General features: G+C 42.3%; 1 protein-coding gene across 1 annotated transcript; it reads right to left on the bottom strand.

Annotated features, from left to right (window-relative positions):
- Window positions 1–1,715: 1,715 nt before the first annotated feature.
- On the bottom strand, window positions 1,716–10,529 carry LOC104271539 (glycerol-3-phosphate dehydrogenase [NAD(+)], cytoplasmic-like). Its single transcript, XM_009866233.1, has 7 exons — window positions 10,358–10,529; window positions 8,367–8,507; window positions 6,742–6,880; window positions 4,884–4,996; window positions 3,907–4,140; window positions 3,648–3,754; window positions 1,716–1,812 (listed from the first exon to the last, which is right to left on the bottom strand). The coding sequence occupies exons 1-7, from the start codon at window positions 10,463–10,465 to the stop codon at window positions 1,716–1,718; spliced, it is 939 nt and encodes a 312-aa protein (XP_009864535.1). The 5' UTR covers window positions 10,466–10,529.
- Window positions 10,530–12,450: the final 1,921 nt, after the last annotated feature.

Here is a 12,450-nt window from a genome sequence, read left to right as displayed (position 1 = left end):
AGGGCCCCGGGGGTGCCCCAGCCACTGTTCCTGGTACTCAAGCCAGCTTTGCTAGCTGTGAGACTTAAGATTTTTACAATATATTTATAATCACAATACATCTATATATATATATATATTACTCTGGTAAATGTGAAAGACATAGCAACGTTCCTCTAAAATGCAGAGTGAAGACATTTTTATAATCAACTTTTATTGCACACCCCCCCCCCAAGCAGTACGTCAGCAAATATTTTTTTGTGAAAAACCACGCCTTCTTCTCCGCTATTTTGGAAAATCACATAAAGCAAAGAAAAAGTAGGTTATTCTTCCTTTTTGTTTGCCTTGTCTCAAAACAGGAGTCTTTCAAAAGGGTATTAAAGCTTATAAAATGTGCCACTGTTCATTTCATAGATGGCTTCAACTCTGAAAAACATCAGGTATGTAAAGTTACCCAAGTACAGCTATAAGGTGTAAAAACTTGTATCTATCTAAAATGAACGCCATTGGTAGCAAAATAAAAAAACCTGGTGTATGAACCAGTTTGTGTTTAAATTAGAAGCAGAGAGATCTCTGCCCTGGAGTGTACAGTGCAGTGCTTAAGCGACAGCAGGACCAAGGCGCGAGGCTGCAGCCCAGGAAGGCGCAGGCAGCGGCGCTGCCGTCACTCCAGTGGAGTTTCCCGGCAGAATTACAACGCAGCCCAGTTTCAAATGCAATTTTACAGGGTTTCTGTGCGTCTGTAGCGGTCGTTTTCATGCGTGTATAAAAAGTCAAGTATCAGAGGGGTTTTCACCATTACTTGTGCCGTCCTCAGAACAACGGCATCGCACGAGCTGCAAGCGGGGTTGTGCGTGCATCCTCCTTGTCGGCCTCCAGTTCTCCCCTCTCAGCTGTTACCGGTTAAGGACTATGAGTTGCTGAGAAATACCGATGCTAACATCAACATATTTGGTTATTCAGGTTTTTTTTTCTGTATTTCAACAGTAATTCTGTATTCAACAGAATACAGTGAGCTTAACAAAGATTGAACTACGACTGTGTATTTCCAGAGTCTTGACTTTGAAACAATCCCCCCACCAACTCTTCTTTCTCCTTCTCGCCACCTCTTAAACTGTTTTAGTTACACATCTGCTGAACATTCATGTGTGTCTGAGCACAGTAACAATAACTATTTTTTTCAAAGAGGCTTCCACAAGGAAACAAAATCAAGGAAGGACTAAATGTCACAAAATGGAAAATGTTATTTGTGTTTGAGGGGAATTATGGAAACCTGACACTTCCTCATGTGATTGCATCTTACAGCTGTCAGACCTCTTTTTACTCTAATTGTTGTGTTTGGATCCAGAGTTCTTCAATTTTTCTGCACCTTGTGCTGTTCTGTAAGGAATATTAGTAGGCAAAATGTTGAGGTTCATATGACCTAGATTGAGCCCTTATTATGGAAATTACAAGGGGAAGTGTTTTCAATCAACAGGAAAGTAATTCTAGGGAATGGCCCACATTGCTGACTCAGATCAAATACTGTTAAATTTGACATTCGTTTCCTGTTCCCTGGGTATAATGGTGAAATTAAAGGCAGATTTTTTAACGCTCAAAATGAGGGTATTGAAATACATTCTTTGTTGCTTTTAGAGCAAGCGTTGTCACACAACCTGTTCCTCTATTTTATTTGGCGTGGAGCAGGCACGAGTCCTGGAAAGGCAAGAATGCGACGAGGTGAGGAGAGGGGGTCTCTAAATGTGCTCTGGGTGGTTCTGCAGGCACGTGATGAAATCCTGGATCGACTGACCCTCGTAGCAGATCTTGTAGATGGTTGTAAATAATGGAAACCTGAAAGAACCGTGTAGCAATGATAATTGTTTTTAAAGTTTATATAAATATTTCCATTCCATTTATAACAGAAAAAAAAAAATTTTGTTATGCTAAAAGGAAAGTGGAAAATTTTTCTCTCTCTTTACAATATAATTTTAACTTGTGGGTGCCTTTACTGGAAGACTATATAGGGCAATTCAGAGGAGCTAGGGGCAGTTCTTGGGGGTGACAGCAGAAAAAAGCTGTTTTGGAGACAATTCCTATCCAGTTATTTACAAAAAAAAATCATTAATTGCATACCCTCTTTCCTCCTGTGTGAAAAATGCGTATATTATTGGAATTCATTATTGATATGTAAAAGAGTAAAAATATTTTTAAATTCTAATGACATCTTTTCCTGACTTAAAGGGTTCTTCCCTTTTGCAAGCTGTGTTAGTCATTATGTGGTAAAAAATGAGTCCACTGAATGACTTGGAGCTGAGTGTATAACTAAGTGCAGTTACAGGATACTTATTAGATCAAGCTTTGATTTAAAGATCGTGTCCTGTCAAAATGAGATTTCTTTCTCGTTTTTGAAAGATAACAACACTCAAATCTTCTGTATCTATTATAATTCTAAAAGTGTATCTATTATAATTCTAAAAGTATTCATTTAGTTGCGTTTGACCTCTCAGCACCATTAATGTACGAGGGGGAATGGGATGGAGGGAAGTTCTGCTGTTCTACCATGTAAGCTAAGACAAAGATTTCCAATTATAAATAATCTTACATCATCCCAAACAATTAGAAGTACTTCTTATCTCAGTGTTATTTGTGGCATAAAGCATTGATAATCAACACGTATTACCTATTCAATGCATGTAAAAAATTTTTGTTAGGAATATGGTCCCAAATTTTATACTGAGATCACCTAGGTACCGCTTGCACTGAGAGCAGCATTGCTGCAAAGCTGTTACAGTGCTTCTTCCCCTTTACTCTGCTCTTGTGAGACCGTGAGACCCCACCTTGAATACTGCGTCCAGTTCTGCTGTCCCCAACATAAGAGGGACGTGGATCTGTTGGAGCGTGTTCAGAGGAGGCCACAAGGATGATCCAGGGGCTGGAGCACCTCTGCTATGGGGACAGGCTGCGGGAGCTGAGATTGTTCAGTCTGGAAAAGAGAAGACTCCGGGGGGACCTAACAGCTGCCTTCCAATACCTGAAGGGAACCTACAGGAAGGCTGGGGAGGGACTTTTTACAAGAGTGTCCAGCGATAGGACAAGGGGAAATGGGTTTAAGTTGAAGGAGAATAGATTTAGACTGGACCTTAGGAAGAAATTCTTCAGTACAAGGGCAGCAAGACTTTGGAATAAATTGCCCAGAGATGTTGTGGCTGCCCCCTCCCTGGAGATGTTCAAGGCCAAGTTGGATGAGGCTTTGAGTAACCTGGTCTGGTTGAGAGGAGTCCCTGCCCATGGATTAGATGATCTCTAAGGTCCCTTCGAACCTAGGCCAGTCTACGATTCACTGAGAACAAGAAACCCTTTGACCCATGGCTCATGTCCGCAAGCTGACTCTGTGTGGCCTTCAGTCTTGTTTAGGAGGATGGAGATGTTGGGGTAGCTCCTTCAGATTATTATTTTTTTGGTTTCCTATATGTCTGTGGCTTGTTTTTCTAATGCTGTTTAGCCTTCCTCCCATTCTGCTGACTGTGGCGATGAGGGGTCGGGCTAAGCTGAGCTCTAGTGTTGGCCCAAGATGTAGAAAGCAGTCATTACAGAAACCAAATAATCAAACATATGTACTGTTAAGGAGATTTCAAATCACTCATCATCTCTTTCTGATTCAGCTTTTTTAAGATAAAAGCACTTACTTATCAAGCATATTCTTCTGTTTCAGAATCTTGTAGACTTCGGCTGAGGTCTGAGGACCTTGCAGCTTTTGTCCGTTCAGCATCTCATTTTCCAGCTCCTCAATGGACTAGAAGAGAAGGGACTGATTACTTGGATCAGAGGAGATACTGCTGCAGTACCGGCAGTGATCATGAAAGGTAAAACAGCTAATGATGCCTTTGTAAAATGTAGAGGGACATCTCCATGAGTTAGTGTAAAATATTTCAAAATCCTCCTTACTTTTCCTGTGCGAGCAAAAGCTTCTGCTACTTTTCTGTTGCGTCCCCCATAGCAGGTTGTGATTAGGTCAGCGACGCCGCAACTTTCCAGAAAAGTGGCTGTTGATACTGGTCCTTGGCAGAACATCTTGGCAAAGGCTACCATTTCCATAAGGCCCAAACGTATGACTGCGGCCTTTGTATTATCGCCAAAATCCAGTCCGTCACAGAACCCAGCTCCCACGGCTACGATGTTCTAAAAACGGTTTAGTGCGAAATACAGAGGAGGAAAGGAAACAGTCAGGGCAGATGTGCCGTTTGTCAGCGTGCACTGAGCTTTAAGAAAATCCTACAAATGTGTCTTCACCAGAACAAGATTCAATTTTATCTTGGTATGTAGGATTAAATGGGACCAATTCTTTCCTAGGCAATAATTCCCCTGCTTCTCCAAAGAAAAGTGAATTACTAAGTACAAATGGATAGATTTCTAAACTAGTTCCCACTAAAAAAGTTCCCCCTCATTGGAAACTCAGTGATTTGGTTATTGCTTCTGATCCAGCCTGGGATTTCAACATCACTGAACGCTACACAAATGTGCTGCAAACACAGAGCATTGCTTCTGATGCAAACTTTCTATCAGGTTAGTACCTGAACCATGCAAATAAGCTATCAGTGGAAGCTACTCCGTGTAGTAGCTCTTTGTTCCATGTGCTTACAACACGCAGAGAAGAAACTACAGCAAATTAAATTCTGCCCTCAGAAGCAGAGGCACCTAGGGTAAATAAAGATAAAAACACAACTGTTTTGCCAACAGTTATGTTTTAAACTATTTTTTCCCTTTTTTGCAGGTTGGAAAACTGGCAAGTGAACTACATGTCTTGTCTGCACTCACTCGATCACACGGTGGCAGGACTCACAATAGACGCTGTGGCTTACAGAAGACTCAGGTGAGGGTAGAATTCAGCCCTAATAATAACATTTTGGTTTGAAATCACTTACTTTTAAGGCTCCACAAATCTCCACTGTATCAGAGTCAAGCACCACGGTAATCCTGAAATTGGGGGTCTGCATTAATTCTTTAAAGATTTCCCCTTGTTTTTTATTCTTACACCCTGTGAGAAGGAAGGATTTTTTTTAGTGTTTTTGCAGCATTTCAGAGACACAATTAACTGAAATCTGAAATAATGTCCCAGGATCCATTTCAAGTTTTGCAGTCCCATTAACTAGGTGTTGCTAAACAAGAGATTTGTGTCACAGTGGTTCCTGCTGCTGGAAGCCAGTGTTAAATAGATGCAAGTCCCAGGACATTGACCAGGCATTGCTTAATAACACTTTAAAGAGCTTACAAGTAGCCCCTGATGCAGCTTTTTGCCTGAGAAAGCTTGTATAACCAGGAACCCTGCAAATTGCTTTGTACGGCACAAAGGTGTAATTGCTACTCGGCATAACTGCTAAGTATTGCTGTGGGGTGCAAATCAGATTTATGCCCAATTAGTTGCCAATTACAAGCCGATCCACAGCTGATGAAGCTGAACGTTGGCATTGCTGAAACATTTGTGTCATTATTGTGACGTTACAGTGCTCGCCCCAGGTACGGAAGGGAAGGGTAGAGAGCTCTCAGTGGTCACGGGGGTGAGGTTTGCCTTTATCTGGAGAGTCCTTGGCCAGATGGGCAAAGACTTTTGAGCAGGGTTTCACTTCATTTTCATGGCAGCTCGGTTTCCTTCAGGGAGAGCTCAGCAGTGAGGAGCTGCTCTGTTTTCCAGCTGTTGCTCCTGGAGGGGTTCTCTGGGATTTTGAGAAAATGAGCCTGGGCTGCAGCACTCTGATAGCTGTGTGGTTTCTGCCTCATCTCACGAGAAGCTTTGGGTTTGCTTCTCTTGTCTTTCACAATGATTGATTTTGGGGTATACCTGGTCTCTTAGTGGTGGCTGTTTCTGGGCTGTGTAGTTTTCCATGAGCACAAAAGCAAGGGGCAAAGCTCCCTGCACAGTCATCATCACTGCATGGCTGAAAACTGGGCCAGCAGAAGTTAAGCTCCCCCCAAGAAAACCAACATTGCTCAACTCTCCCAATTGTCTCTAGTCCTATTTGTGCCTAGTAACTCTGCCAGTAATACGTGCCCAGCTGGTACAGTCTTCACTGTTACTGTAACATTTGCAAGGCAAAGGAACAATGGTGCAACAGTAATTTATTTTTCTGTCTTCCCTAGCCATGGAAATAAATTGAATTTTAGCTGACTTCAAAAATCAATGGGTTTTAAAACTTTGGATGAACTTTGCAAGTCAGGTCAGACCCAGCTCTGGGAGGATCTGAGGCTATGTCTTGGCAAGCAGTCTGAGTGAGAGAGAGGAACAGTATGTTACTGAGGTTTTGGGGGGTTGCTTTTTTTTTTTTGTTTTGTTTTTGTTTTTTCAAACAAAGACATATGACAAACGGAGAAATACACCCCAGGGAGCATGAGCACATACAAGCTTCTGATTACATTTCTCTATCTAGACTGTATAACAAATCAGCTGCTGAGGTGCTCTGTGCTGAGCTGTACAGACACAAAAGGTGTCTCTTGCCAGCCCCTGAAAGAACAGGATCAAGCTCTATTTTTTATTTTTTTTTTTAAATGGATGAAATTTGCTCTGAGCACCGAAACCTGCTGTTAGTTTGGATCTGATCCTGCCAGCACCAACCTCCTGGGCAATCACACTGCCTCCCTGAAGGAGCCCAGCGGGCACCGCACCCCTCAGAAACCACACGGGACCCACCGCATCCCTCTGCTCCCTCCGGAGGTTATCCCGCTGCCTGGCCACAGGCAAGGTTAAAGCCCAGCTCGCGGCTCTGATTTGCTCTTTGCGATAATTACCGATGGTGGTTTCACAGAACTTCTCATCAGCCACTTCTTTGGCTATGTTGGCTCCCATAAGCACGCTGATTTCTATTTTCAGTTTCTCTCGAATGAGGTCAGATATGAGCTTCAGGCCGTCGGGACCCTCATCAATGCCCTGAATAAAAGACAACAGTCGAAGCTGAGTTATTAGAACAGGAAAACGCCAGCAGTAGAGCACCAGTAAAGGTGTTCTATTGCCTGCAGCTTTCTGGTTTTAATTGGAAGGATTTGAGCCTTATATTTGCTAGCATTAGCCATTAATACAAATGCTCTGGGTCTGTACTTTGATAATTGCAAATTGAAGGCAAGTTCAGGGAGAAGGCAGTGACAGTCGAATTAACGCTGCAAGAGGCCTCACATCTAGTGCAGCTGTCTCGAGGCTGTCTTTGATGCTGTATTTTTCCTTTGTGTTAAATTCCTGTAGTGCAGAACTAGACTTTTAAATTAAGGCTGCAAGCGGTGGCTTTTTTGCAAGATCTAAGTATTAATCTGAGTGCTTCATTGGTATTAAGGAGTATACAGAACTATCTTGTTTGGGTTTTTTTAAGCTAAAGGAAGAAGAAAACTTGCAGGAATTTCCTTCCTCTCCCACCTTCTTCTCTGTGTACTGCTGCTTGTGAGATAATTTCTACGGGGGAAAAAAAAGGGAAGGTAGGAAGAGCTGGTACGGCAGCCTGAAAACTTGAATTATGTTTCTTTCATTACAATTTAAAATGGGATATTTTCTTCAATGCAGTCAAAAGAAGGAACAGTAGACTATATCCCTATGCTTTGCCTAGTGCTTCATTGGTATTAAGGAGTATACAGAACTATCTTGTTTGGGTTTTTTTAAGCTAAAGGAAGAAGAAAACTTGCAGGAATTTCCTTCCTCTCCCACCTTCTTCTCTGTGTACTGCTGCTTGTGAGATAATTTCTACGGGGGAAAAAAAGAAGGGAAGGTAGGAAGAGCTGGTGTGGCAGCCTGAAAACTAATATTTCTTTCATTACAATTTAAAATTGGATATTTTCTTCAATGCAATCAAAAGAAGGAACAGTAGACTATATCCCTAAGCTTTGCCTCTGGCTTTTAGCTTGACGTTCTCCTAAAATATTAATTTAAGATTATGATAATTTAGTATCTCTAAACTTAAAAAGAGATTCCTCAGTTTGTGATTGAAATTGCTTCAGTTCAGCAAAATCATTAGCGTTATCGTGCCATTTTAACACTGCCAAGAACAGCTTTAGCATGTATTTGGAAGAGGCACTTCGACCCAGTGCTCTTTCCAGCTAAGAGTTAATTGAGGCTGTAGTCTGTGTATTTTTTTCTGCCAGCACCACCAGCTTACGTAGCCCTCTCTGTGCCCATTTTCACCTCCATGCTGGTCCCAGTGGGAGCCGATCCAGGCTAAAGACGGCTGGCAACGACAGTTACTCTTAGCCCAGCTGGGTTGCCCCATCCTTTCCTCTCTGTGCCCATGTGAGCAGCAGAAGGGCTGGCAGAAGCTGGGCAAGTTTTAACTTTTGCAGAAGGAAATGCGTGTGTTTATGCAGAGCGTGCAGCTGAGGACGGCACCAGTTTATTTACTCCGTGCAGATTGAGTCTTGTGGAGATGCCAGCTTACCTTGATCAGTGAAATCCCGAATGTCCCAGGTTTTATCTGGCCTGCAATCTGCTCGCAGATTCTTCCAATGAATTGATGTGGCAGAACAAACACTAAAATGTCTGCCCCGTTTGTTGCTTCAACCACGTCGGGTACAGCCACCTGGGACAAGAGTGACAACTCACATGAGCCCCAGGTAGGAATCCTCACACCTTGCAAGATACCGACGAGCCAAAGCCATTGAAGACATGTTGCAAATGTCTTTAACTAGCGGCCTGGCATACCTGCTAGCTCTCTTCTGAAATATCCAAAGCAATCTAACTGTTCTGGGTTTGGATTTCTTCATGATTTTGTTTCTAAGTTGTCTCCCATCTCAACCTTGTATGGATAATCTGGGGAAGGCAATACACTTCCTAAACTTGCAGTGTCCCAAGGAGCCCCTTTGCTGATTCAGCTTCTTCACGTGGTCCCTGAAGATACTGAGTGACCTCATATGGTTCTGCTGGCATGAGTGATAGCACCAGGGAGCAGGAGAATGAAGCAGTGTGATGAGACACGGCAGACTTTAGTTTCCACAGGTCACCAGCTGAGAGCAACTCAGGAATAAGCTACACCAAAAGGCAGAGGTGATTATCACATTTGGGGTGGGATAAGTTGGTTGTTTGTTTGACCAACAGTTAGAAAAATGTACCCAACATACTTAATAACTTGCAAGCTGTATCTTCCTCCAAATGCTAGTGTTACTCCCAGCGACAATTCACACCAGGCTACGGAGGCAAGGGCCGGTGGATTCGAGCCTGCTGCCACAAGCAGTTTACATCAGAGAGACGTGGCCCTTGGGCACAGCCCTGGAGCGCTCTGCCTTGGAGCCAAGCAAGGCTCCCAGTGGGAGAACCAGGCCTGCTGCCAGGGAAAACGGCAAAGCGGGAGCAGGTCAGAGGCTGCTGACATGGTATAGGCAGTGCTGCTGTCTCTCCAAAATGCTGCAGAGCAATGCAAGGAAAAAATACATTGGGGGTTTTTTTTGCTTGGTTTTTTCCCTGGTGGGAAATGGAGGTGTGAGGGTCCCTCCGGGCTTTACTGCAGCCCCCTGATCTCTCTGCTGGTAAAGCCTCAGAACTTGCAACAGACAGGATGAGGCTCAAGTGATGCTGTCAAGCCTGTTGATCTGCTAGAGGGCTGTAAAAATAACAGCGACAAGTCAGCTGTAACCCAGGAGAACTGTGTGCCAAGTTCAAACCACAGGAGTGCAGATAGGCAGTCGCAGCGCTAAACGCAATACTAAATATAGCCACTGGCCAAGAAAGGAGTCCCACCATGTGCAGCGTGTGAACTTCCCTTTTACAGCTGCGGCTGTTCCAGAAACGTGGCTTGCTTTAATTCACAAAACAGTGGCATTGGGCAAAACCTTGAACAGCCCAAACCCCTCAACTTGCTTGCCTCCGTAGCCGTAAATTATCTAAGCTGGTTAATTTGAGATGAGTAACTTGGTATTTTCAATAGTCATGAAAATTAAATGCCTTATATTTTTAGTGGAACTTGCAGCAGGGTTAATTACTGCAGTGTGTTGCTCTCTCAAAATCACCCACGAGCTGACAGCTCATGATTTGTCTCCTTGCGAACCACAGCTTTTAGCTGGACTGCTCATTTCTTTTTTAGTAGAAGGGAAAATGATAGCCTTCCCTTTTTTTTCCAGAAGATGCTTGTAGGTTTGAAATATCTGAACTCTGTGTTGACAAATCTCTGCCTGTCATTTCCAGCCTTATGCTGATTTCTGCCAGAGAGGAGAATGGCACGTTACCAGCACCCGACACGCAACCGACCCGGGTGTCTGAAGTCACGTGTGACACAGGAGAGAAGTGAGTTATACTTCAGAGTTACATGTCAATATTAGAGTGACTTAGGTGGCAAACCAGAATGAAGCAGTGGCTTGCTTCCTAGTTTTGATTTTCCCAGATGTTGCCTCCCTTATAGCTGAAATATTTTATTTTCTTATATTTTCTTCAACTCACCACATTTTTTGGTATCTTGTATCCAGACAGATATTTAACATTTTCATGTTCCTGGTTGATTATTTCTGAGAGTTTTCTTCCATTGATCATCTCTTCAAATACCCACATCTTGACAGTAGGATCAAATCTGTTTGACTTATGGACATTTTTGCCAATGATTCTTGCTATGGCTGATCCCCTTTAAAAATAAAATAAATAGGAAATAACTAACAGGAATCTAACTGGAAACACAAATTAAACATAATTCATAAAGCGCCTGTGCTATAAAGCTGTTCAGGTGCCTGCTACATTTATCAGAAAGCTTTATCCACTACCCTCCATCAAAGAACCCTCAGTTTAAAAACAGAGAAAGTAAAACCAGAGAAAACATAATGGTTATAAGGGATCTGAAGCTGTATCAAAGATTATAGAGTGGGTATGTGATGTGCCATCAACCGCACTAAAAATATAGTATCTGGGCTTAAAATGTCTCTTGCTCCTCAGATAATTCTTTTCTCAAGAGCAATAAATGTAAAATAATCCAGGTGGTAAAGCAGTGCTGAATGATCTTGCTGTGACAGTGTTTGTGCATCTCATCTAAAATATGCGTGCCCCACTTTCCTACTAATAACCAAACACTTGCGATAAAGAATTCACTTTAGAGCTAAATCCTCAGAATTTTTTTTAAAAAATTAAAATAAAAAAATTCAACCTGATGGTTTCTCTTTACTTATTGTTCGAATTACCGTTGCAACAGGATCTGTACCAGTTGCAGCTTGAGAACATTTTAACCACCCAATTTACTGCCCTTCAGTCATGCTGAGCAGTTTTTAACTCAGTTCAGACAATCATTTTATTTCCCCATCACCACTGCAGCCTTGCAAACATTCACTTATTGCCTTGGCAAGAGAGAATTAAAAACCCCACAGAAAATACTGGAAGTATTGCTTAATGCTCTTCAAATAATGTGGGGAGGAGGGCTGATTTTTTTTTACTCCTCTGTTCCCTCTTTCCATTTTAATGCTACTCTAATCTTTCAAGTACCGGCCATTTTACCAACACTACGGAAGAGGAGCTCCTGCTGCAACGCTCCTGTCCTCTGACCCACTTGTAACACACATTGCACGAGGAGCACAAAGAGGGTTTAGCTGTGGTGTGTTTTCTGGAACTGATAAAGTTCTCAGGTATATCCAGGACAAAGTCCAGGTAGGTCCGTGCTGTCGATGGTCCAAAGGGAAACAACGTTGTAACCGGCTCTCCTTGGCTCAAGGGTTTTTTTGAGGTACCAGGTTTGCACAAGGGCAAATTGCTCAATAAGTAATAAAAGTGTAAGGGCTTCATCACAATCTTTAATGATAAAGAAATCCTACTGAGATCAGGTTTCATTTCACTCATTGTTAACTACTACATGCTAGTGAATGCTGCCATTAATGCTTTTTTGTTTCTTTGTTTAGCTTTGTTTTGTGTTTTTTTGTTGGGCTTTTTGTCTGTATTTGGTCCTTTAAAACATTTAGAGAAATGTTTTAGGGGTGAACCTTTACTGTAGAAGTTCTACGTTCTTGAAAGAAAGGCATGCAGTCATATCACACATTTATATTATTTATAAAATTACTTGTATTCTGGTTCTCTTGCCATGCTATCAACAGAGAGCACAATCAGTGCTTGAGCTGAGGATGAATTGTGGCCCCACTCAAGAAAAGTGTATTAGCAAGAAAAAGTTGAGGATTTTTTTATGGCTAAACTTGAGATTTGAATTAATTGTCCAGGTTGTGCTGGAGTCTTTTCAAGTTAATATGATTTTCTGTTGCCAGATGCAGGTTCCAGCTCTAACCTCTCAAATCCTGAATGCGACTCGCAACTGTTAGTAGACAAATACGATCTTCTCGTCATTTCCGCTGCGCTTGAATATTGCCACCCAAGTATTTTCCTACTGACAACGTATCAGTGAAGGTATCTCAGGCATAAAGGTAGCTCTATATATAATCACAGTATTGGTTTCTCTTTAGACGAATGAAGATTTGAGGGACAAAGGGTGTAACCTTTAAAAGGCATTGAGTAGTCATCAGGGAAAATACTTTGCCACAAAACCGTCAACCAGTTCAAACCCTGATGCT

This window comes from Apaloderma vittatum, unplaced genomic scaffold (assembly GCF_000703405.1).
Source record: "Apaloderma vittatum isolate BGI_N311 unplaced genomic scaffold, ASM70340v1 scaffold10103, whole genome shotgun sequence".
NCBI lineage: Eukaryota > Metazoa > Chordata > Aves > Trogoniformes > Trogonidae > Apaloderma > Apaloderma vittatum.
The sequence above is the reverse complement of the archived record's forward strand: the minus strand, read 5'-3'. Positions and strand labels throughout refer to the sequence as shown.